Source organism: Patagioenas fasciata, chromosome 10 (assembly GCF_037038585.1).
Source record: "Patagioenas fasciata isolate bPatFas1 chromosome 10, bPatFas1.hap1, whole genome shotgun sequence".
NCBI lineage: Eukaryota > Metazoa > Chordata > Aves > Columbiformes > Columbidae > Patagioenas > Patagioenas fasciata.
In genome coordinates this window covers 1,653,657-1,679,669 of record NC_092529.1, presented here as the reverse complement: position 1 = coordinate 1,679,669, position 26,013 = coordinate 1,653,657, and the positions used below count along the sequence as shown (strand labels likewise).

The 26,013-nt window shown below is 41.7% G+C and overlaps 1 protein-coding gene and 1 long non-coding RNA gene across 3 annotated transcripts in view; one reads left to right on the top strand and one right to left on the bottom strand.

Moving 5' to 3' along the window:
* The window catches only part of IL17RD (interleukin 17 receptor D), a 44,276-nt gene extending 20,870 nt beyond the window's left edge, over positions 1 to 23,406 (top strand). For both annotated transcript variants that reach the window (XM_071812901.1, XM_065845887.2), the window contains exons 2-13: positions 9,675 to 9,732; positions 10,579 to 10,704; positions 12,049 to 12,167; positions 12,670 to 12,790; positions 13,434 to 13,478; positions 13,564 to 13,715; positions 14,013 to 14,078; positions 14,612 to 14,666; positions 14,965 to 15,075; positions 16,599 to 16,783; positions 17,562 to 18,498; positions 19,954 to 23,406. In XM_071812901.1, the coding sequence (XP_071669002.1) occupies positions 12,120 to 12,167; positions 12,670 to 12,790; positions 13,434 to 13,478; positions 13,564 to 13,715; positions 14,013 to 14,078; positions 14,612 to 14,666; positions 14,965 to 15,075; positions 16,599 to 16,783; positions 17,562 to 18,498; positions 19,954 to 20,069 (1,836 nt within the window). In that variant the 5' untranslated portion in view covers positions 9,675 to 9,732; positions 10,579 to 10,704; positions 12,049 to 12,119 and the 3' untranslated portion in view covers positions 20,070 to 23,406. The remainder of the gene's footprint in view (positions 1 to 9,674; positions 9,733 to 10,578; positions 10,705 to 12,048; positions 12,168 to 12,669; positions 12,791 to 13,433; positions 13,479 to 13,563; positions 13,716 to 14,012; positions 14,079 to 14,611; positions 14,667 to 14,964; positions 15,076 to 16,598; positions 16,784 to 17,561; positions 18,499 to 19,953) is intronic.
* LOC139828748 (uncharacterized) lies at positions 14,404 to 20,525 on the bottom strand. The gene is made up of 4 exons (XR_011740646.1): positions 20,443 to 20,525; positions 19,634 to 19,782; positions 16,565 to 18,961; positions 14,404 to 15,305 (listed from the first exon to the last, which is right to left on the bottom strand). It is a non-coding gene; the product is annotated as an uncharacterized lncRNA (long non-coding RNA).
* Positions 23,407 to 26,013: the final 2,607 nt, after the last annotated feature.

The window sequence follows — 26,013 nt, the reverse complement described above, 5'->3', positions numbered from 1 at the left end:
CTTGCCTATGAATTTCCAACAAGTCATCTGATTTGTAGAAGTCATCTTCTTATAATTTCAATTGTACAGGCTAAAATACAAATATCATTGAAATAATGCAGGTTAAATTGGGGCTGAATTTAGCTTAACTAGCAGGGAGGTGAAAGATGAGGATGTTTAGGCCAAACCAGTAAATCTTCTCAGCTGTTCGAACTGGAAGCTCGGGCTGCACGGGTGAACTTGTGTGTTCCAGGGGTGAGTGGCCTGGGACCGGGAAACATTAGAAATGCAGCTTTAGACACTATCACACTATCTTTGTATTTTATACAACATTCAAACTATATGCAGGCCTCGTGGAAACAGCACCCGTGGAATATTAAAAGTTTCGTTGAGTGATTTTTGTTTCTGTTGGTTTTGGGTTTTTTGTTTTGTTTCAAGAGCTAAAACCCTACCTGTTAAATGTGCGGCAAAGCTCTGCTTTCTATGTTTTCAGAGTTCTCTCTTAGTCTGGTCTTGCCCCTGATTACAGGCAATGAACTGGGGGTGGAAGTTTAGGCAGTAAGTTGTGCGGTTACTGTGAGCGATCGGACTGGCCGGGGTTCGGATCCAGCCCAGGACGGGGGTGTCACTGCATCCCAAACCTCGGCAGCAAAGCTGTTGGTTTTGTGCTGGGCTCCCCCTTGCAGCCTGGGAGCTGTGGGTACAAACGGTTTAAGCTTCGCCCTGGAAGTGTGAGCAGATCCTCCTTGGGGTGCGATTCAGAAATAGAATGGAGTGCCTTAATTCCCATTAACTCCCAAGGGGATTTGCTCTCCTTTGTGGCCCAGCGTGTAGCTCCATTTTACATTGACCCAGCAGTGAAGCTGGTTAGTGAAGAAATGTCACTCCCATCTGCTTTTCCTCCCGCTTTGGTGTTGCTGTTGGCCCTTCGCTCCCTGCCTGGTTTAATGCACCTGTTTGTAAATCCCATTATTCAAACAGTCTGAATGGAAGGGATCCCCCTGTAGATATGTATTTAATGTAATTTTATTGAATTTTCTCAACGGGGTCATTTGAAGGACACGGATAAGTGGGGTTCCCGGCAGTTGTGTTAAGCGCATGTTGTGAACTGAACTGCAGAACGAAGGGCTCAGGGCTGCCGGGGTGAGTAGCTCAGTGCTCTGTGAGACTGTTCAGATGGCTTTAAAACCCCCACCCTTGACGTGTGTTCATTTAAACACCTTCAAAACAAGTATCTCACCAAAAGAGCTTGAAGTTAGTATGCTGAGCATATAGGAATATTATAAAAGAATGCCTAATGTGTTATTCTTTTCTGTTCTATAATACAAAATATTTAGCTAAGATACTTTTCAAAGAATCAGTAACGCAATTCTTTCCAAGATAGTTACAGCTTTTTTCCCCCCAAAATTATGTTGGTGATGTTGAATAATTACCTTGGTTTACCTTCTGACGGCAGCAATAGGTTGACCACAAAAGAGGTTAAAATAAGAATCAAAGAGACAAAACAAACACCTGACTGACCCACAACAGGTGAAAAGTTGTTATTCCGTGCTTCCTCAGGACATCCATGGAAACAAAACCTTGATCTTTTATTCATTAGCTGGGAAGAATGCAGGTTGGGCTTGCTTAGGTTGCTCCATATAGTGGCATTTCTGAGAGTAATTCACTAATCGTGCCATTCACTTTTGGGTTCTTTTTCAATAAGGACCACTGGCCGTGAAATGTCATGCGGAGGTTTGGAAATGGGACATTCAGCTCAGTAAAGAATGAGCTGCAAGGCAGAGCTTTCTTTTTATTACATCCTGGCAGTAAATGTAGGAACCGAAGCCACAAATAAGCGACAGAATGAGGCCTGGTGCCGTGAACAGCGCCTGTTCTGTGTAGCCACGTTACGTGTGGTATATATGGTTTAATTATCATTTATGGTGTTCCGTTCAACCACAGAAGTTGGCAATGTGTCCACTCCATAGTGGGGAAAGTTGATCTGTAGTTGTCGGTGTGATCTGTAGTTCCAGGTGTGATTCCACCTCCCCGTGTCCCCTCTGGTGCAACAAACAGAAGAATTGTTTCCACGTTGATGTTTCACAATCGCATCCAAGTGGTGTTCCTGTTGTAAGTTATAATTTGTATGACAAGCGCAACTTGCTGTAGATTTACTTCTCACTTACTACAACAACGAAGGTTTAAACTGAAAAGGTTTTACGTTCTGTGTTGTATTTGTCTTCCTGTGCCATGTTTTAGGATGAGCTATTTATACGTTCAGTTTAACTTAGATAATGGGAAGTCAAATAGAAGTTTGCGAGATACAGGTTCTCTATTGAAATAGTTCTGCAAACACACGTGGCAGTTCTGGCTTCTTCAATGAGATGATGGCCAGAAGGAAACTTCTTCATGGTGTGGACTTTCTGTATAGAGACTTTTGTTAGAATTTATTGTTTCCTAAAGAAAAAAGATCAGTTAGAGTGTGTGTCTCTTTAAACATAACGGGTTAAAAATGATTGTAAATGCTCTTTCAAATATTCTTGAATTCAAAAGTTCTTTTGTTTTTCATAGTTTGATGAAAGTGGCGTAACCTGTGGCTCTGTTCTTGTTCCACACGCTGGCGTTCTGTGGATAACATTAGATTTTTTCAGCATGAAACTGAACGCTTCAAATCCCTGAAGCAGTCTCAAGTTTATGGCTAATAAAGGGATTTATTGTGCTGGATGTCATCTGTTCCATCACTCTGGGAGCAGAAACTGGCGGTGAGTGGGCAGGAAGTATTTCCATTTCAAATGGCTTCGGTCTTACGGTGAAAGTGTCTGATTGCAGAGAAATCACTGAATATCGACGTAGTAGAAATATTGAAGTAGAGTATAATCTTTTCCAAATACTTCTTTTTGCTTTATAGGATTTTACGTGAAGACACTACTTACATTATTAGTGTTGATCAGTATTGATCCCGTAGCGTTTTCAGGGCAGAAGGAGTAGTGGTTATGTATTTTCAGGTAAATATCTATACATGGAAAGTCAACAGATAGCGTGTGGTGGCCAAACTGCTTCAAAGCCTCAACCTTTGTCTGTGTAGTTGGTTGGACTGTTGGGCTGTGAACTCCTGTGTGATGATGAGGTTCTTCCAGCTTCATGGAGTCCTCCAAGCTGTCTCCTTTTCAAATGCATTTTAAAGTGTGAGATCTGTAGGTTGTCATTCAGTGTCTTGAACATCCCCTTGTGGAAAGCTCAGCGTATTACTACTGCAAATGTGACCTTTGTTCATCCTTAAATGTTTTATATATTGACTTTGTAAGTGGTTTGGTTTTGTTTTGTTTTCCCTAAGCCTCAGTAGATTATCATGGAGGTTTCCAATTGCTCGTCAAATTTGTATCAGCACTTATTACCAGTTATGCTGATCATACTATTATAATAACTTAACCTCACACCTTATTGCTAATCAACTCAAGGAAATCATCCACAAAATATAATGTGAAAAACTCTGTCTTTTTTCTTTTCCAGTCAAGCCTTTGCTTCTACAGTTGCAGCAAGTGGGGTGCTGAGGTGTGCGGGGCTCCAGGGGCCGCATCCAGCAGCTCAGGAATGTGCTGCTCCGTGACTGGGATTATAAAATCCGCCTGTGCACACTGGTGCCTGGCTGGACCTTCTGGGCATTACTGCAATAGAAGTGCCATGCAAGAAAATACATATTCGGGGAGCTTTTATTTCACTTGAGCAGCTTGTGTCTTCAATACAGTGTTTTATTTCTGTTTCTGGCAGTTGTAGTGAGTGCAGTGACAGCATGGGATACCCTCTCTTGGGTTTGCTTGAGTTTTGAAGGACTTAGGAACGAGTCTGGGTCTTATTGGTGCTGCTTGTGCAGAACCCAGCGAGGTTTCTTGGGAGCAGCACAGCGATGGGGTTTTGGCTTTGTCCCTTTCCTGGACAGCAAGCATTTGCTTTTGGGGTCCTGTTATTTACCCCAAGAAGTGATTTCCTATTAGTATTTATTAGTAAGTATGGAAATTTATCGTTTAAAAGAAAGCTGCTTTGACTGCAAAATGTTACCAAGATTTAGATTTTCTTTGCCATAGTTCTTTTTAAATTGGATAATCCAGTTTGAATCATAATTACAAGAACAAAAAGTGCTCGAGGTTCCCTTGTGAAAAAGATTTGGAATGAAAATCCTGCAAGAGGTCAAACAGTAGTTAAGCAAGCGGCAGCAGTGCAGTGACTGAGAGCGGCCGCAGGCTGTGGCACGGGCCGTGTGGGTGTTTCAGCAGCCAGCGCCTTTCCTCTCAATCGTGTTAATTAGTATGAAAATGGCAGCTCTGAACCAGCCGCATGTGCTGCGGGTAGGACGTGTAACCTTTGCTTTGGCCGGCTCTCAGGAGCACTTAACGTGAGATACGGAGGAAAAACGCATCTCGTAAGCCGCTGTACTTGTTCGAGTGTGTAATAAAGTGTGATATATCCATAGGGTGTGACTTTCATTAGTGGAAACTGAATGAGGTCAGACTGGAATGTCAACACCGCTGCAAACATTAGATCTCTATTTAAAAATTGTATTTAGATTCCCTTTTTTAGTAGTAAAAAGCCTCACTGGACTTGATAACACATAATGCCCAAAGGGTTTCCCAAATAGGAATACTTAACGCACACACATTTCCTTGTGTGGTTTTTTTTCCGACAGTAGGATTTAGCAATACTTAATGCTTCGAAATCCAGGTGCTGAAGAGACACAAGCACACGGGAATATTTGAATGTGTTCTGTCTTCATCCTTCTTTTCCCTGGGAAAAGCCCCGATCTTGCCCGCAGAAGCTGTTGTGTGTAAAGAGGTGCTCAACAGCATAAATAGGGACAACAGACGTGGATTTGCAGGGCGTGAAAATCAAAACTCGAGGAGAAGAAAGTCGGGTGAATTCTGAGCCAAACTTTATCCAGGACGGGCAGTTCTCAGAAATGGTCTCAGGAACATCTCCTCAGAAAGCTGTTTTGGGTGGGTTTATTGCGCTGTGTTATTTGCTGGTTGACCGCGCTCTGCTGGTGCTGGTGATGTTTGTGGGTTTATTGCGTTGTTTGAGAATATTCAGTCTGTTGAGTTTTGGGGAGGCCTTTTTTTTAATTTCCCGAACATTCACACAAGAAAGTTCTCAAAATATTTAGCGCGACAAGGCAAACTATAGAAAACTTTTTAGGCAAACTCGCAAATTGCGGGAAAGAAACAGGAGCTGGGATCCCCTGGGCTGGGCTCGGAGATCTCAGGTTGTCAGGGTAGGTGCTAAACGGTGTGGATTAAACTTGCTTCTGGTGGTGTTAAACTGTGGCTTTAGCAGCTGCTGAGTTCCATATCCTTTCAGGAGGAGGAACTTGAGAAAACCGTATCTGCTTGAAATGGCAGGAGAACTTGTTCAAACCAAATGTAATTACCCGCATGGGAAGTCAACCGTAAAACCATGGGTAATGTCAAAACTTTGTGAAAAATGAGATATTTAACGATCACAAAATGTCAGGACAATTCTTACACAAATGAAGTAGCAGTTCCTTACGTTTGGTTGAGGAAAATAAGAATTACACTGCATTTTCAGGGAAGAGAAATGGGGGTGTTTGAAGAGCACAGGCTGGTTTTGACCGGGATGTGTTGGGGAGGAACCCATTGACCAACCTGGGAACAAGAGGACCAGCAGGGCTCGGATGGAGCGTGAGGTTCCTTCATGCTCAAAAATGATGTTTTCTTCCCCCTCATACACTTTGTAACTGAAGCAAAAACGTTTTGCCTTTATATCTCAGGCCAAATTCAAGATGCAAACACTGTGAGGACACATTCAGCTCCTCTGGGGCTGAGCCTGTGTGCAGTGGCTGTAGAGATGAAACAGTGAATAACGAACAGCGGAGAACCAGCCGAAATCTGGTCATTTCTTGTAAATTATGTTGCTTACAAAAGAAGAAACGCAAAAAAATGACAACTTATTAAAAGAAGTTAAAAAAATGTGTTGAAGAATCCAGGTTTCAAATGGTTCAGTTATGAAATAAAACACTGAGAAGCCTCTTGCTCCTTGAGTTCAGTTTTATTAAAGCTTATTTCTCCAGCATCACTGAGATGGTTTTAAAAATGTTATTCCCGTAATTTGTTCATGCAGTGCGGTAACATACGTTTATAAAGGGAAATCTGAACAAGATTTAACATTGGAATCATCAGTTACACCGAAGAGATGATAATAACAGTACGAACCCATCCGGCACGGGTTTAGCACTGATTGTGCAGTAATGGAGTGCACACGGGTTGTGTGGGGTGCATCAGCATGGGTTATGTATTGTGTTATATGCTGGTGGAAGCAATCCAGAATGCAGGTGTAGAAACAGGACAGATAACTCATCTCTTTACTGATGACTGGGAAAACAGAAGATGTTTTAACTTGGTTGAAAGCATCGAGAAAGCTTTCGGATGAGGAGAGCAGATGTCGGATAGAAAGCCTGGAGTTCACTGAGTATGAGAAACGTTGACTGTTCATCTGTCAGAGCCCAGAAACAATTGTCCCTTCAGTTTGCCTCGTGGGAGCGTGAAATGGGGCCCACGTGTGCGGGATGAACAACACGTGGCAGGTGAATGGCGTTTGGGGCTGGGCAGTGATTTCCACCCAAACCCCATCTCTGACATTCACATCTTGCTCCATTTCCCCATCTCGCTCCGTTTCCCGGCGCTGGTGTTCAAGTGCCCGTTCACATGCGGAAATTGCATTTATGGAATGAAAGAGTGTTTGCCCACCAGAAGTTGGATGCTGGAGCGTGTTTCAGTATCATTTGTAAATAATCGCCAATGCCATCTCTGGCAGGAATTGTCCAGCATGGAAAAATAGACACTGCTTTCAAATATGAAACACGGTATGTTCTGCATTAAAAGGAAGAGGGAAAAAGCTTAAAAATTAAGCAGATTTTAAAATTTGTTTCCGTTGTATTCAATTTATGCCTCTGATGACAGGCGTTAGTTAAATTTAGCTTTACTTGGAGGCACAATTAGTTCCTGTGGTTAAAATTTCATTGAAGCTTTATTTCTGGCGATGTGATCCTAACTTTGCTCCCCTCTGCCATCGCAGTGGGTAGGAAGAGTTGTTGTACGTGCATTTTGGTAATTGAATTGTTACCATAAATGAAGGGTAGGTATTAGAAAAACATTAACAAACAGAATGAGAGGTTAAATTAATGTGATGGTCTTTGACTCTTATTAACACTTGTGCTCTTTCATGTTGAAAAATGAATATTTAAATAAAATGAAGTGTCTGTGCATGCTGCGAACGTCCCCGCTGGTTCTTTGGGAACTGGTGTGTGTTGGTTTTATGCAGAAATGGGCTGATTCCAGAGGTCTTGGCATCTTAACCTGGACCGGCCAAGTTGTTCTGTGATTGAGGAGCAGACCTGACCTGGATCTCTGTGATTTGAGCCGATTCTTTGTGCCTCGCGTGTCCGATGCAGGATTTGGATCTCAGTTTCTCGAGTGGAGTTCTGTGCTTTTTGCTCACACAACGTGGGGTTTAATGATAGGGTGACCCCCCCCCCCTCGCCTTTTCACAAACGAGGCTTTTTGTGATATAATCTGTGTGCATTTCAAGTTTGATTATCTGCCTAACGATCAGTGCTCTGTAGTTCTTGATGAAGGGTGTTTTAGGGGTGTTTTGGCTGTTTTTGTTCCCCGTGTGTTCCTCCTCAGTCAGTGTGTGCACCAAAGGGATTTTATAGACGCAGCTCCAGGCAACGGAGATTTGCTTTCTAGTAAATTAGAAGCTGCATGTAAATTCAACAAACGTTAGTGGTTAATTAACTAAGAATGTGGAGCCCTGAGGCCATAGCAATAGTATTTATAAAGTAAGATACTTTAACCGAGTTGTCTTATCTACAAGCCATTTAAATAGCACGGTTTCTTTATGGTTTGCATACAAGGGAATGCTTCCTGGAATCACAGATGATCTTTCTAAACTCACAGCAGTAACTGCTTGGAGGATTAATATCAAAGTTTAGCACCATCCAATTGTCCGCCTTGCTTACGTGGTTTTACCTGGAAATCGTATGGCAATGATCTATTTCTATTTGCTCTCTCTCTCTCTCTCTATGTTTAATATAGGATATAAAAGATCCTATGTGAAGAATTAAAATACTCGTGCAAATTTTCCGTGGGTTTTGGTAAAATTTGTCTCTCAAATCTTCAACTCTAGGACACAAAATGGAAAATGGGTAACAATTACTTCGGTCTGTCTGCCTTTATTTCTAAATATAAAACCTCAGTAGTTTCTTTTGTCGTTTCTTTGCATATTTTTCATCAAACATAATGTCTTTGTTTTGCTGTGGCAGTAAGTGAAATGAGATTTTTATAGAACTGAAGACAAACAGAAAATGAGTCAGAATAGAACAGGTATTAATAGAAAAGCTAAGATGGAAAAAACGGGCACCTTCCTGTGTCAGGAAACCCTTTCCCAGAACAACTTCTTTAATGCCAGGCCAGATAAAAGTTAAACACATGAAAAGCTCCCTAAGAGCAAAGCGAGATTACAAATTTCCCTTCTGCCAGCACTATCAAGATCTGCTTCGCTTTCATTCCTTATGGGGTGTTCTACAGGTTGGTGTTTTTACAGGTAACTTGACTCATACCTTGTTTTTCCAACCACCCGAATCTATTGAGAGCAGTGACCTGTGACCACAACACCCGATTCCTGTCGCAGTCCTTTTATAGCGTGATCTTTTGTCCTTCACATTGTAGCTCTAAATGATGTGATTCCATGTAAATGGGTAGTGGTTTTTTAGAAGGGGATGGTAAATCTGGTGGTATTTGCCTTTCAGGGAATGGTTTTGCTCTGTAAGAGTCAGAGTTACAGTTCTGGATTTCTCTCTCTGGTAAGGGTGGGGTGATGCTACGTGGGTTTGTTTCCAACCCAATTTCAGTGCTTTTGGAAGGTGTCGCTGTCTCTCAGGTCCCGAGTTCCTTTGTAGAGGTGTGGAAGAGACACGGTGATTTTAGCCAAAAATCAACAGGGGCATTGAAATGTAAATTCCCCATCTGTGGTTTTGGCTAATGAAGCTCTTCTCAGCCAGTTTCTGTAAAATATTTACAATACATGGTAAAGTGGTCGGGGCCTGTGTAGGGGGGCGTCTCACATAACCAAATACAACAGATGGGAGATCCAGTGCATCAGCCACATCAACCTCAGTGCACGTGGAGGTAGAAATTCCACAAGAATATCAGGAACAGAAAACAGAAATTACATATCATTATAGCTGTATAAAATAATTTAATGAAGGATAGATGTGGGATAAATCAAATATGATTTATCATTAACCCTTGATTAACAGTGTGGTTCTTGTATGGGCATGATTATCGTAGATGGTGGAAGTTGAGAACATCACGTAACTTCCAAACCCGGGATTCTGTGATTCACATCTGCTGAGCACGTTGTGCTGCGTAGGTCACGGTTTCATGTCTTCGTGCACATATTCCATCCAGACTTTCAAATCTCCTTCTTTTCACTTCTTTGAGCGTTATATTTGGAAAGTGGATGGCAGGTGAGTGTACGCAGCGTGTTCTGTCCCAGCCCGTGTGGGGACTGATGGGCGCTGTGCTAAAGGGGAGGAAGAAAAGAATGAATTCTGTCATTTTCCAGCAAACTACTTATGAAATAAGAATCTCTGTGGTTCCAAGTAGCTTTATTCAAATAATGTTCTTGATCTCTCTCTACAGGGGCTGTCATCAGTCACCAGGAGCAATGGGCTGCTCAATGTCACCTTTAAATATGACAGTAAGTTGACAATTTGCACTGTGTTCACAAAAGTCAGGGACTCCAACGCAGTTGTCAATAAATAGCAACTTGTCTCGAAGAATAGCATGAGCTCTTTGGTATTGACCTGGTTTTACAGTCTAGGTTTGTTTCTGCTGGATCTGGTGATTGTCTCCTTCTGCATTTCACTGAGAGTCAAATTCTTTAATAACTTGTAGTAGTTTCACTTTCGGATCGGCTCACATCACCTGCCCGGCGTTTGGCTGCGAAAGAACAGAAAATGGTTTTATTCTGTGCAAGAACGTAGTCATTGAAAGGTCCTCTGCACGCAAACTCACAGGAAAGGATTATTTCCAACTTGATACATCTCTCCCCAAATTAATGTCAGTTCTCATCTTCTTTGGGGCAATTAGTGAGGAAAAATGTTCTCTTTTAGAGTCCCGACACGTGTCATTTTACTCTGAGTGTGGTACAGGCTGCACCGTTATTGCAGACGGGTGTCTCCTTTGGAGTCCCGTGAACTGGGGTCTGAACTGGTGACGCTGGTTGCGCTCAATCGTTTGTGATGTCTTCTGGTTTGCAGCGTCCTGAGACCAAGGCTCCATCTAGATTTACTACACAGTACTTATTTTGATAGCATAAACAGTACACGTGTACTTTTACTGTGCTCAGTCTTGAAGAGACGTTAGGAAATGAACCGGATTCTTTATTTACATGGGAAGATGCGGGGCGCGTTGGAAACAGGTTGCTGGAACACATCTTGAAGCTTCGGTGCTGTTAGCAGGCGGTGATTTACTTGCCCCGGTGTGGCACGAGAGCATTGGCTGGAACGGTTTTCTTGAAAGCGTTTGTTTCTCCGTGTTTCAGACTGCACGCCGTTCCTGAGCTGGGCGGGCAGACACGCCATCGGGGACGTGCAGAACATCACGCTCAGCCAGTACGCCTGTTACCAGCAGGTCGCGGTGACGATCCTTTGGACAGCAAACGCCGTCGGTAAGTACTGGAAACTAAAGAATTTAAGCTGCAAAGGTGCTTTTCCAAGTCAATGAAATAACTGTGGTTAGAGTTCAGGACAATGCAGTGTTCAAAGTTAAAACATAAATCTGTTATTTTAATGTTCTTTTTCTCATACAGCAAAGTCTCAAGGTGATATTTCATGGCTCATACTTACTTAAAAAGCTTTTAAATCAGGTTTTTATTACCATGCAGTAAGAGCTGGAAGTTGCCATATATGTGGTAGGATTGCATCCTAAGAGATGAGATATGGCTAATTATACAAATGCCTGTTTATTACACTTGAGGTATTTTTTTTAGCCCGGACCAGCATTTACTAAATCAAACATTTTAGGTTGAAAAAAAAAGAGTCATCTTTTTGGTGGCCTTCCAGTGTTAAGTCAAAACCAATGATGAATTTCTGAGGGTCGAAGGAGTATATGGAGGTGACACTTGAAATTCTGCAATTTTAATTTAACAAACACAGCGTAAACTCAAATTAATCCATTTTGATTTATGTAGCATTTAGCTTACAAAGGCTGTGGCTGTGTCTTTGATAAATACGTATGCTGCCGTATGTAATGTTGAAAATAGGTACTCAGATGGAGTAGGGGTAGATTGTCTTGCAGTGACTTTGACACCTGAGCCACAAAACCATCCCAGGGTGACACTCCGACGTTGTCCTGGGGCGTTGGTGTCACCGTCCCTCAGCTCAGCCGTGTAACGAGTCCTGAGAACATACACAGAAATGTAAAGGCACTGTGCTGAGAGGAAGGTGTGCTAGGGCGACTTGAGTCTGGCATCAGTTATAAATAACTGGGAGTATTCACGCACTGGGATAAATTCCATTCCATATAAGTCAAGTTTTCTCGTATCCCACACTATAGTAGAGCTGAAGACGTTGTAACATCCACTGTCACTTTAATCTGGGAGTCTCAGGAGTGATAGGAAGGTGTTATAAAGGGGTATTTCTATACTTTGCTAGCAAAGTGTTACGTTTCGTTGCTAATAGTGGAAACGTGAAGTTACTCTAAAGCGTTGTGAGGGTGCTGAAGTGGCGATGGCTTGTATTGCGGTGATAATTCGGAAGCCCCCGCTGAGCTGCGGGCCCCTCTGCTCTAAGCGTTACACAAGTGTGCGGTAACTGCAGCCTTTGCCAAAGGTTGAATTCTAAATAGGCAAGGTAAACTGACATAAAACAACAGGTATTAAAACACAAACGTATGAAATAAGAATGGTAAGTTTTATTTTTAAAGACAAATGAAATATATTCAAATTACATAGAATACCACGTTATGCGTTTTGAAGTGTTCATCTTCTGTTTAAACACACTGTTGTTTGCAGGGATTGAGTACCTGAAAGGATTTCGAGTGATACTCGAGGAGTTAAAATCGGAGGGCAGACAGTGCCAGCAGATGGTTTTAAAAGATCCAAAGCAGCTCAGCCCCAGTTTTAAACGAACAGTAAGTGCTTTGTTTCAAGGAAGGTTTCATTCTTGCTCGATTGTGTGAATAGTCCTGGAAGTGATTAGATGCTGCATATACATCTAAATATATCTGTATTTAAATATACACACAATGTGCTGTTCACTAGGATGCTGGTTGTTTCCTGAAAGCATCATTGTGTAAACTAATGATAGTTGCTGCTCTACAGACAGGTCTAGTCCCCTTCTAGAAAAGCTTTCCTGAAGCTGGAAACTGTCATTTGGGTGACTGTGGAGCCCCCTGTCCGCATCTGTCAGAGCCCCCTGTCCACATCTGTCAGAGCCCCCTGTCCACATCTGTCAGAGCCTACGGCCACATCTGTGTTGAGATTCCTCATGTCGATGTGTCATGGGGGGATAGATAAAGGATTCTTAATGTATTCGTTTCTGCTTATGTTTGCAAAACCGTGGCCTTGTCTTGAGAGATACTTTCGGTTATTATCGTTGGTTTTAAAATATGTTGCATTCTTGTCTTTTTGTAGGGAATGGAATCCCAGCCCTTTGTAAATCTGAAGTTTGAAACAGATTACTTTGTAAAGATTGTTCCTTTTCCTTCCATTAAAAATGAAAGTAATTATCACCCATTCTTCTTCCGAACCAGACGTGAGTATTGCACACTTACCCCTCCACCCCTGCTGCTTAGTTTTCCCAACAAAGGAACGTGGTGGATGGTGTCAGAGAGCCCGGGTTGGGATGGTCACTGACTCACTCTTTGGAGGAAGAGCTGGGTGTTGAGGGGAAAGACTTTGGAAGCCACAGATAAACCTGTGCTCTATGATGAACTGCGAGTACCCTTTGGGGTGAAATCTTCGTATTTGTCCTGCTTAAGTTTCTTTGCCCTGCAAAACTTTCTGAAAGTATTTCGCAGTCTGTTGATGCAGCCTGCAGTAACATTTGTCTTTTTAGTAATGTTCAGCATACCCGCTTACCCCGAGTAAATGTATTTAAGGCTGGTTTCAGCTTCCTCTCCTGCTGTGTGCTCTGCCCCTTCTGTCTCCCTTAGGAAGGCTGTTTTCACATTAATGAACCTGTGTTTCTCATATAAAGATGAGAAGGGATTTGAAATCGTAATGAAGAAGCTAAGTTTACAAAATATATTTACTTCAGGCATGTTAGAGACTGGGAAAGAAACAAGAATATTATCTTCAAATTTATGAACTCCATTGCTTTCACCTTTGTTCTTTTTCTATTGAAACAGCTTAGCGTTTTCATACTGCATCATTAATATTTTTGTGTGTTTTCACAGCATGTGAATTATTGCTACAGCCGGAAAATCTTGTCTGCAAACCTTGTAAGTAAAACGTAATACGCTCTGTATATTCACCTGCGCTTGGAGGTCTCCTGTCCTCCCAGCTGATGAGTTTCTCCTCTGACAGACTGGAAGCCGCGGAACCTGAACGTCACCCAGCAGGGCTTCAACATGCACGTGTCCTTCGATCACGCGCCTCACAGCTTTGGCTTCAGATATTACTTTCTTCACTACAAACTTAAACACGAAGGGCCGTTCAAGCAGAAGACCTGCAAACAGGTACGTCGCTGAGTTTTGCAGCTCTTAAAAGCGCGAAACCTATTTATTTATTAGGCCAATTAGAGTTTATTTATTAGACCCCACTTTTAAGATTTTTTTATATAATTAACGGTGGTTTAGTTCTGCAGAGGGAGGATTGTAGCCCTTGCATATTTAAATAGAGCGGATTAGCTTTGCTGCTTTAAGGTGTCTCGATACAGCAGGGCACTGTGTATTTCTAAATCAATGCAAATGCAGTTTTTTATTAGGTTTTAAAATATGTGAGTGGCTTGCAAATGATCTCTTTGTTTGATGTAGGAGCAAAACACGGATACTACAAGCTGTGTTCTTCAGAATGTGGCTCCAGGGGATTATATAATTGAGGTAATATTTATAAACAGTCATTTGTACACCAGCTAAATGAGCATGTTAATGGGGAAATTAACTGAAATTAAAGTATTTCAAGGCACACGCTGGTGAAATTTGACTTCAGGCACTGAAGTACCTTGGGCAAGGAGAGGATTTAGGCAGATTGTTCTAGGCCTTCTGTAGCTTTGCTTCCCTGAGTGAGCAGTTTCATCTGGGCCTTCAGGTAAAGGTCTGCACCTTCGTAATTCTTCAGCTTTTTAATTGGAATCATGAAGGTGGGCCAGTTTTTACTGTTCTTAAAAGCTGCGTATTTCTCTTGATGACAGTGTGTGAACTCTGAAAAGTTAATATTACAACATTGACATATGTACCAAAAAAAGACAAATGATTTCACTAATTACCAGTTTGTGGTGCTCTTTAATTTTAGCTTTTTGAACAGTAGGTTTCTTCCCCTTTGGCCACGAAAGCTGTTGTAGTTGTTCACATGTTACAGAAAACAGAGAAAATTACATTTCCACAAAATAAAATTCAACCTTTACTTTTCTAAGCTGGTCGACGACACTAATACAACAAGGAAGACAATGCACTATGCGCTAAAACCAGGTATGAATTTTGGTTCTTTAAGCGGTGTATTTACCTTATTAATTTAGATTCAGTTTTTATTATGTTGGAAATGATTGATTTGATCTGTGTCTGTTTGCCACAATCAAGACTACTCAGGCAATGATACAGGAGTGGGTGTGCACACTTGTACATACACTTCTGCATCTCTGTACACTGATATTCAGTACAGTTTAGATCGATGTATCATTGGAAACCTTTGTGGGAAGCTCACTTTTCTTGTATATATGGATATGAAGAATCATATGTGCATGTGGCTAATTGTTCTTTATTTTCCCAGTGCATTCTCCGTGGGCTGGACCCATCAGAGCTATTGCCATTACAGTCCCTTTAGTTGTCATTTCAGCGTTTGCGACGCTTTTCACAGTGATGTGCCGCAAGAAACAGCAAGGTAAGAGGGCTTGTTCAATGCAGAGTCCAGTTAAACGTGCACCTTTGCAACAAATAAAAGCCTTAACTGGTAGGTTTATTGCAGAAATACCTTCATCTGAAGGTGTTACTTTCCTTCTTCTCTCTCTTTCTCCTCACAGCTCAGGTATTGAGACTTGTAGCAAATTATTAATCAGTGCCTGGTGGTCATTTGTCGCCACAGAAAGTATTGGGTCACAAATCGAGACTCCGCTGTACAAAGGAGAGAACAAATTTGCTGTTGAGGAATATTTTTGGAGTTTCTTTTTATTTGTGAAACTGCTACACGACTATGTGGAACAGACAGTGACCTGAAAATCGATCTGTTTTAAACATTCCCTTATTTCGTTCAGAAATGTCTCATTTAGGCTTATTTTGAACCAGAAGTAAAGTAGAGCCCTGTGATATCAACACTGTCTGGGATGCTCCCCGGATCCGTTATTCCAGATGTGCTCCCTCTCCTGGAAGCTGCCTTTACACTTCATCCTAAGCCGCCTTCCTAAATTTACTCTTTCTAGGGCTGACTTGCACGTGTTTCTCTGAATTAAATTCCATCCCTCTTTGCTGACTTCTCTCTCCTCTGTGTCCAGGAGCTGGCAAAGCACATTTGTTGCATTGAGATGTTAAAAATCTATGCGGTTCCATGAATATGGAAAAAGAGATGACTTCCCCAAACCTCACTTATCTGTGTTATCCATCTCAGTTTTGGCATGGAGGTTCTGAAGTGCTCTGTGCCGTCTGGGTTAAATGCCTTTACCTTCTGGTTCTCTGCAGCTCTCCCTTTGCTCACAGCCAGCGCAGTTCAACCAAAAACCCAGACAAATCACAAAGGATTTGTCTGTGCAGAGAGCTGCTCCAGAATAGTTATTCCTCGTGAATTGTGCTAAATTAAATCCATAGATGGATATTTGTGGTTTGAAATACTCATGCTTTATTCCAAATTAGCTGAATCAACTGTAGAACTAGATTGAATTAGTCTGGTGTCAGACCAGACTTCTGTGTTCCAGCAGAAAAGCATCTCTACAAGGGAAGAAACACTAATAGCTATTTTGATTTGAATCGATCATATCTTAATTCAAATTAATGTCCATGTGTGTGTGTGCATAGCAGGGAGATACGGTATGGTATTCTGGAAGGATCTGTGTTCCCAGAGTTCAGTATTCTTACCTGGCTTGTGATGTGGATTTTATATGTTAAACAAATGACTTTTAGAATGCAGGATGCTCGTGATGATGCATCTCTAAAACTTACAGTATTTGAACAGGGAGGTGAAGACTGTTGAAGCTGAATAGAGGTGAAACAACCTCAATTTTATTTCTAAACCAAATCTTTCTTAAGTTTTCCAAGTTGTACACTGGATGCATAGAGCGTGTGCAACTGGAAAGGGAAGAAATGTCTCTTGATAAGAGTCATTACTTTGTGCATTAGTGCTGAGCCTACAAAGGCTATTAAAGCAAGCCAATAAAACCAACCTTTAGAGTGTGAACTCTCTCTCTTCCAATGCAGAAAATATATATTCCCATCTAGATGAAGAGAGCTCGGAATCTTCAGCGTACGCTGCAGCTCTCCATGTGGAAAGGCTCCGGCCCCGGCCAAAAGTGTTCATCTGCTATTCCAGCAGGGACGGTCAGAAACACATCAACGTCATCCAGTGCTTTGCCTATTTTCTTCAGGACTTCTGTGGCTGTGAGGTAAACTCAGCATTTCTGCTGCGAGCAGAGCTGCCTTCCTCGAAACAGCACCCCCAAAACTCCTGCAAAATGAGGTGTTTCAGTCTCCCTTTCCACAGAGAGAACTTTTCACTGTTTTTCTAAATAATATTCTAAATATGCCTCGGCTTAGAATCTCAGACTGCTCTCTAAAATATAATCAATATATGGCCAGTCTTTCACATCTAAACTGTAAAAATGCAAGACAATTGTTAGTCTATTTTTGCAGTATTTTAATCCTGCCGCTGTCATTTGAAATCTATTCATTTGGAACTGGTTTTTCAATTCTACAGCAAGTCTGGCCTCTAGTGGCCACACACAGTCAGATAATCGATGCCTCACGCATTTGGGCATGTTCAGTTTATTCCTGTATTTAAAATGGCTCAGGTAAGGTGTCACTTATTGCAGTCCCCTTTTCAGAGGCGTCCTTAGCTCTGCTACACCAAACCTCTTTAGAACGGCGTTAAGTTGAGCTGTTACTGCTCTATGTACAGTGGAACATATGGTATCAGGCAGCATTTAAGATTTATGTAACGAGATATCGATAGCATCCACACCCAGAAGCAATGTGTAGTTATTTAAGCTGTAGGCTTCAATATAAAAAGTGATGCTCAATGCATAACAGAACAGTCGTAGTTAAATTCATCATTCTCAATTGTTGGATAAACACAAGCTGACTGACTGAGTATAACTCATTTAAATTTTGTTAGCAGATATATCTAATAATGAATATCAACCAGAATGTCCTTTTCTTTTCCAGGTGGCTCTAGATTTGTGGGAAGATGTAAAAATCTGTAAAGAAGGTCAGAAAGAATGGCTCATTAAAAAAATAAACGAGTCGCAGTTTGTCATCATTGTGTGTTCCAAGGGAATGAAATACTTTGTTGAAAAGAAGGACTGGAAGCACAGAGGGGTGACCAGAGAGCCCGGGAAAGGAGAGCTCTTTGTGTTCGCGGTGCTGAGCGTTGCAGAGAAGCTTCGCCAGGCAAAGCAGAATCCAGGCGACCTCTGCAAGTTCATCGCAGTTTACTTCGATTATTCCTGCGAAGGAGACGTCCCTGGGATCCTGGATCTGAGCACCAAATACAAACTCATGGACAATCTCCCTCAGCTGTACTCACATCTACACTCCAGGAACCTGGGTGTGCAGGACTCAGAGGCGTTTCCTGCTAACATTAGTAAAAGGAATTATTTCAGGAGCAAATCTGGGAGGTCCCTTTATGTGGCCATTTGCAATATGCATCAGTTCATTGATCAGGAACCAGACTGGTTTGAGAAACAATTTATTCCCTTCCCTCCACCTTCTTTACATTACACGGAGCCTGTCACGGAAAAGTTTGATTTGGGCTTGGTTTTGAACGACTTAGTGAATAAACAGGTGATGGATGGTGATTTTTACCTGAAAACAGATGTAAATATTGTTTCAGCTGGGAATTCAGACTCTCACTGTGTAATTCAGCGCTTAAACCTTGGAGAAGATGCAGAAACTCAGGACGTTCAAGGTGGTGGCAGCGCTGTTCTTCAGCCGTTGTTGCATGTTAAAGCTTCGAATCTTAAAGATATGCCTCGGGATTCTGGAATCTATGACTCCTCTGTTCCTTCGTCTGAATTGTCTTTACCTTTAATGGAAGGACTATTGACAGACCAAATTGAAACATCTTCCATTACAGAAAGTGTTTCTTCATCGTCAGGCTTAGGTAAGATACAGCGGTGTTTTAAAAAGTGTTTTCAGTTATTGTGAGCATATTTCTGCCATCTCAAAATACTTAAAATACTATGTGAGGAGCCATATACGAGGCTGCAGAGGAAGATAAGTGTTAAGTAAGGATGGTAAAAAATGATAGGTTTTAGTAACTTTAGCAAAGTGAATCTTTTCCATAACTTACGGGGAGGAGATCCTTAGCTAAGAAAGATTTCACTAGAATTGTATTAATAAGACGTTGTCAGTTAATGAGAAGTGACTTTGTTGCAGGGACTCAGCCGACAGCTGGGTGGTTGAGTCGGGAGGGTGATATGGTGAAGCGTTCCTATAGAACAGACGTAAATCTCAAACTGACAGCCCATTTTGCTCCGGCACGCGCTAGAACCGTCAGGGATATCGTCTGTACTGTGCTTAACTCGGGTTTCAGAACGACATGGCGCTTCTCGTTGGATATGGGCCTGGGAGGAATGAAGAAACAGGTTTCAGTGGAGGGATTTGAACGCTTGCAAGGCACCCGCCAAAATAGATCCCCAGCTAGAAAGTGTAAATGCTGCCTTGGGCTACATAGAAAAGCTCATCTGAGCTGCTCTGCTGCTGGAGCGAGTGCTGACACTGAGCTCAGCGGTTACACTTTTCTCTTGGCTAAATGGGTTTTTAGAAACTGTTCAGATAATTCATAACTAATGTTTGATGCCGGAATTATCTTTGAGGGAGAGAATATACATGCTGATTTACAGATATAGCATCTATAGCTATAGTCTAGGTAACCCATAGGACAGAATAACTAAAACCTGAAAACTTTTCAGTTGAAAAAAAAAATACAGATTTCCTGATTTAATTGCATAAGCTGCAAATACTCTGTTATTGTTTCAAAATTATTATTATTGTAATGATGATGATGATCTTCTTTAATATCCTGCCATCTTCTAACAGCCTTTTTTTCACATTTGTGGGAGAAATTACAGACGATCCCCATAAAGGTTCTAGTGCTGGATGGCAGCGGGATGCCAGCTTGAAAGGCTGGAATGCTCTTCAGTGTTCCCTCCGAGTCAGCCCCAGAGCTGTCAGCTGCTGTCCCAGCTGCCGAGAAAGCGGCTGTGTGCCCAGTAATTAATTCTCAAGTCACGTACCTCCTCGTTAACGTGTTCCAGCTATAGAGGGGCAATGTTATAGCCTGGCTGGTGGAGCTGGATCTGAACGCTGATGTTCCAGCATCTTAAGGAAACACAAAAGCTTCTGCCATTATTCCATTCGCTGCCCCCATCTGATAAAGTCCTGCCTGGGGAGAAAGTTTGTATTAATTCTGTAGAGCATTCAGCCCCATGAATGTACAGCATTGGGATCCAGAGGGTTTTCTTAAGGTTTTTTTTGCATTGTTTCTAAAATATCAACAAAATACAAAATCAGCATTTCGATTAATGAACTTACTTCTTTTTTTTTCCTTTTCTAGGGGAGGAAGAACCTCCTGTAATCACTGCTACAAAATTCTTAGTGCCTGGGATATGCAAAGCAGAACTTCACTGCCACATCCGCCCTGAGGAACTGCAGGCGATCGCTCCTTTATAACACCTTGCAAGTTGTTCTGCATTGCCACTTTATCAGCTGCCTCTGCCTGTGCTCCAGCTGCCAGCCGTCTCAGCACTAAACCTGCCTGAAGGAGCAAATACTCCCTGAAGAAAATCTGGTATTCCAATGGGACATTTTATGGCCAGTAAACTTGCATCCGTTGGTCTTCGTGTACAGTCGTTCGTGATTTGAAAAACGCAGCATGGAAAAATATATGAGAATTCATTTCAAAATGATTCCTCTTACTGATTTAAACGTTAAGATACTACACTGTTTACAGATGCTACAATGAAAATTGACTTTGGGGTTTTTTTGCTAGGAATAATTTTGCAACTGGACCTATTATAAAATAGCTTGGAATGTTAAGTCTTACCCAGTTTCGTAGTCCAGCCTCCAGCTGTAGGTGCTGACACACCTGATGGCAGGAGTGTTGTAGTGAATGAGAGCAGGGTTTCTTCAAAGCAAGATAAACGCCAAAGGTGAGATCAAGCAGTTCTTCGTCAGAAGAAATCATTTTCTTTTAGAAAGGTTTGAGCTCCTTTCCTCACAGTTTCCTCTTCCCAAATGTTCGTGCGTCTCAGTATTTAATTTCAGATGAGTGCGTCTCCCCCTTCTGTCTGATTCTCCTTTCTGTTCCCCACGGTCTGTCTGTGATGACTCACGGATCGTTACCACACTGAGTCTGAAGCATCGTTTTTATAACAGACAGAACCGAGATCCTGCGTGTGCTGAGGGATGCCATGGAAACCAAGGGGCCTGTTTTCCTCCCGGAAGGGCTAATAGAAAGAATGCTTTAAAGAGATGGGGGAAGGACAACCAAGTTTTGTATTTAAGACATTGTTCTGCATTTGTTCAGCCATGAGGTACAAGTATGCTTTATGGGGTCCAGACTGTCCTCCAAGGACAAAATCACCTGGGGTAAAACAAGCGAAGAGGAGCAGTTAACAGGCACCAATACTTTGTTTTGAGCCAACCAGTCAACAGAAGCCCACAAGTTATTTTGCAGTTATTTTTCACACTACTTATCATTACTTAGTGATTAAGGTAGTTTAATATTACTAGTGTTATATTAACAAAAGCTACAACGGGACGTGTTTGCCTGAACGTGTGTGTCCTTCCCTCCGCAGGGACGGGGTGGGTGGAGGATTATCCAGAATATCCCCCGCTGTTCCCAAAGAGCAGCTCAACAGAAGTAAAACCCATTTGAGTAACTGCAGCTCTAGGCAGGATTATAATCAGCATGATAACAGCGAACAGCCAAGGGCACCTGATCAATGTACCTTGGCTGATTTTGCTCCTGGAGTCAGATTCTGTCGTAACTTCACCTTCTGCTAACAGGAGGTGACTTCAGGAACACATCAAGGGAGAACTCGCACACCTCAAATACTCTCTCCCTTTGGATAGATGAGAGTTAGGCATTGCTGTTACATTGTATTGTGCGTTTGAATAGCATGGGATAGAACTATTAAACCAGTGATGATTTTGTTAACTTGAGTAGGTTTGAAACTCTTGGGTTGATTTTTGTTTACATCAGTTTGTGTTTAATCCTTTTAATTTCCCAACAAAAGACTGAAAATGATTATCACAGGTGGACTAAGGAAGTGCTGTAACAATTATCTGACAGTAGCCATGGCCAGCGGACCTCTGGATGCTTTGCAGTTGTAATATGGAATTGTGATCCACTAGGTGTATGTGTTGGATTTGGGGGCCCTTGTCCATTAATGGAATGTTCCTCACTCTTCCTGTTTTCTGAACTGGAAAGAACGCTAACTGGAAACTTGCAATACCTGAGGAAGTTTTAGGTAGCTGTAGGTATATAGCGAATCATCTGAACCTTCAGTGATGTTTTAGTTTTTTATGCTGTGCCTTGGGCTGTACCGAAAGCAAAATTCTTCATGTTTTCTACGTCTTTGAAGTTGAAAAATACCTGGGTCAAACTCAGCAGAATAATTTCGAGGTGAACGCTCCTGCAGTAAATCCAGCTGTGGAGGATCTGGACTCGGTGCAGTTCTGACCGTCTGGCTGGAGGAAGAGTTTGGATTGACGGTGCGGGCAGGGAGGTTCAGACTCCGGGTGAAGGGCTGCGGTGCGAGAGGCGCCAGAGCTGCGGAACACGAGGAGAAGCTGATTTCTGAGCAGGCAGTTAAATGACCTGGGGAGGCAGCGGTGCTGCCCCCGCCCAGCCGCAGCACATCGGGGAAGATCTCCCGGTGCCCTTAAATTCAGCAGCGGAACTGCTGGTACTTAACAGAACTGGGTTTTCATGCTGAGCTCTAAGAAAACTCCGTTTTCAAAATGGACGAAGGTGGTTGCACAAAGAATCATTAATGTCGTTAATGTTTTTATTCTTATTTCTTCAGAAGTTGCTGTACAATCCTGCAGTTTTTATTTTTTAATTATAAAAGGTCTATGCAGATGCCGGTCAAATCTGTTGGAGGGGAAGCAAAGAAGAATTACTTCATTCCTTCTTAGTGTAAGGTGGAAACAGCATATTGTGTGTTCTCAGAAGGAAGAGAATACAATTAATTGAAAATATAGAGCAGGACAAGCCCACACTTTAAAAATATACATAACTGAGAAAAGTAATGCTTAATCTGACTTAGTGCTTTGGGGTTTTTTTTTTTCCCAAAACCACAGTGCTTTAAAATATTAGAAGAATATTGTGGCTATTGAGATGCTGGAAGAACATAGTACAGAATTTACTATTTCAATGAGAATAGCAGCAAAAATCTATTTTAAACAAAGATGTTAATGCAGACATTATAGGTTAACTTCCTGCTGTTTTCAAGCATTAGTAAACAGAATGTTGACAGCAAAAGGATCCCTTTAATTTCTACTGGGCTCAAGTGTGTGGACGGTATTTTGATGGTTAAAATGTGTTTTCTGGGAGGGAAGAAAAAGTTGGAAAGTTAAAGATTCGAGGTATGGCCGTGTGTTCAGCATTTTTCATGTAAATCCATTTGTTGCCGTGATTTGTACCTGTACGTAAACACAGCAGCTGTTGAAAACAGAACGCAGCTGACATCTGCAGAAACACATTGTTGATGACGCTGTAATGTAGAAGTTAAATATCAAAATAAAAAATGTCTGTTTAGTTTCTTTCATTGGGCTTTTCTGATAGTGAATACTTGGCTTGAGAGTCCAGTTGTTTTATCCAACACACACCATGCAAATAACCAGACTCTATAAGTGATTCATGCTACAGCTGGAAGTGAAACAGATATTTTGAGGGGTGTATAATATAGTTAAGCAACTGTAAGAAACTTTAATTTTCTAAAATGTCAGTATTGGACAGATTGGATCTGATGGCTTTTTTAATAAAACCGCCTTAATACAATTTGATGTGGTAATTTTTCCTATGTCCTCTTTGAAGGTCTCCTAGCAGTACAGGGGTCTGCATGTCAAGTGAAACGCATCCACACCAACTACAGAACTAGAATAACCTGGACTGCATTAATTTTGTCAAAGATGTGATAATTACTTAAGATTTGTATGTTTTTTGTTTTCCTCCAAGTGGATTTGAAAGCACAGTTCCAGTCAGTGGACCCTGCAAACTGTAATTTCAGGGATAAGCCCTGAAACCGCTCATGTTCCTTACGTTGCTCAGGTAAACGAAGGGTTTTATAATGGACTTTTGGTCTGTCATGATCAAACTTAGAACACTATAGAAAAATCTGTAATGAGTCTGTAAAATGTGCTGTTATTGAAGACTTGAACTGCAGAATATCAGATAGTTTGCATACCCATTAGTGATGTTGAGTTTACAGGCTGGTGGTTAAAATGTTTATACCTGTTGTCTGCTTTGGGCCCCTGTCCCACAATTCCTAATTCTGCTCCTGTCGCCAGGTAAACCAGAGACACTCTGAAGGGTCACTAAGGATGTGAGTATTTGCATTAGTAATTCAAAAGGGAATTTGATAAGTTACTTCTCTGTATCTGAACTGGGTGCATGACCCATGTGTGTATATTCTGCAGTGCTAAGCTCTCTGTCCTCTGCCTTGGAGCCCTGTACGTGAGGGACCTGGTGGTTGAAAGAACATGGGAGAAGGTGTTGCTCTGGTTTTTATACCTTTGGTTTAAAACACGAGAACCCTCAGGTTGTGTTTGTGATGTCTGGGAACTGTTGGCCAAAATGATTCCACCTTGAGAATGCATGTGCATTCAAACCATAGCTGGCCAGACTCGGGTTATTTGTAAGAGGTCAGAAGTTAAAGGCTGTGCTATAGATCAGCTGAAGGAATTTCCCCATAATCTGCTGTGAGTTATTTTATTTTACTTATTGTTGTCTATTGCTCTTTCTCAGACTCATGAAAGCCAGAACAATGGTCAATTTATATCTTTTATAACAGGATACAATTTCATTTTTCTCTTAGAACTGGTGTAATAAAGACAGATTTACCTGTGATGTTCATATTTATGAGCAGCTGCGCTGTTGACCGTGATTTTGTGTTCACAGCAGCCCATGGCAAAAGCAGAGATTGGTTGTATCGTCGTGTTCCCAGAAAGCAGAGGGGAAGGGAATGTGCTTTCCTCGGTGTCACGTGTCACCTGGATGGCCAGAAATTGAGGTGCTTGCCCATCTCTACCTCGTGGCTAAAAGCTCAGTTCTGAGTGATTTGGGTATTTTGCTCCAATGCGGATACTGCGGGAAGGCTGGGTGTTTAAAAACATTAATGTGCAAATACAAAGGATGCTGGAAGGGTGGGGGGAAGTTCAGTTATATGTAGCTAGATATAACAGCCTATATAATCTGTAATAAATTACTAATAAGCATAAGTTATATCAGTGCAAGAAGAAATTAACATCTGGAGAATGTTCTTAATAAATAAATTCATTTTTAGTGGATGGGGAGCTGTAACATTCAAGGCAGGTTTACCAGGGAAGTCAAAGTGCCTTTTTTGCAGGCTCCGCTGGTGGGTTTGGCCTTGGTCACAGACGGAGGATGGGACGAGCGCGAGTGTGCGGAATGCGGGAATTCCAACTGCTCAGGTGCTGCTGCTGGGCAAAATACCTGCTTGGAGACAGGCCGTCGTGGGGATTAGACAAGTCAGGTAAATTTATTGCATAATAGCCTATAGAATGGGTATTTTTTCCTCCACAGGGGATGTAACTGTAAATGCTATAACACGTGTGCTCCCTGTGCAAATTCTGTGTTAACCCTTTGACTGTAAACCAATAGCAAATGGTTTATGTCACTTGCTCTGAATTTCTGTAGCAGCCAGCCATGTTTAGGATGAGATTTTACTCAAAAATCTGCAGCTATTGATAATCATAATGTAATTTCCTAGGGAATATAACATTTCTTGCTAGTGGACATGGAACCCAAGATTTTCCAGAGAGCCTAGGAGACTGATAGGAGTGTTTTTCCCATATGAGGGTAAAGCTGCCTTTGGAGGCTCTGCCTTTACTGGAATATTGACTATTGCCAACAACTGCACACCGAGAGTTCTTTATTACCTTTGACAGGACACTAAAAATACAGATCAAAACTAAAAATAGAAGTCATCTCTTCCACAGTTAAAAAAAAATGTTATTTCTAACCCAATTACCGAGGAATAAACTTGTCAAAAAACTGGATGCGTAGCAAAGCAAAAGGAAAAGTAAACACTTAGGGAACAGACTTGGTTTATTTATTTCTTACATAGTTACCAAACTAAGCTGTGTTTCAAAGAAAAACGTTTACAGAAGGATTTTATGTCAAGGAAATAAGTGCTAAGAATATTTTCACTGCAGCTAGCAACTGCCCAGTGAAAGTCATGTACAGCGCAAGCTGCAGAACAATCACGATATTAAAGTATTTTTCAGCAGCATTTTCTAAGCCTTTTATGAATGCTGTGGCCCCACCCTTTTTAGTAATGCTTTATTTCTCAGATGATTCATCCAATTTCAGTGGGTCTGATTATGAAATCAGATGCAAACAATGTGAGTGGGACATACAACAGAG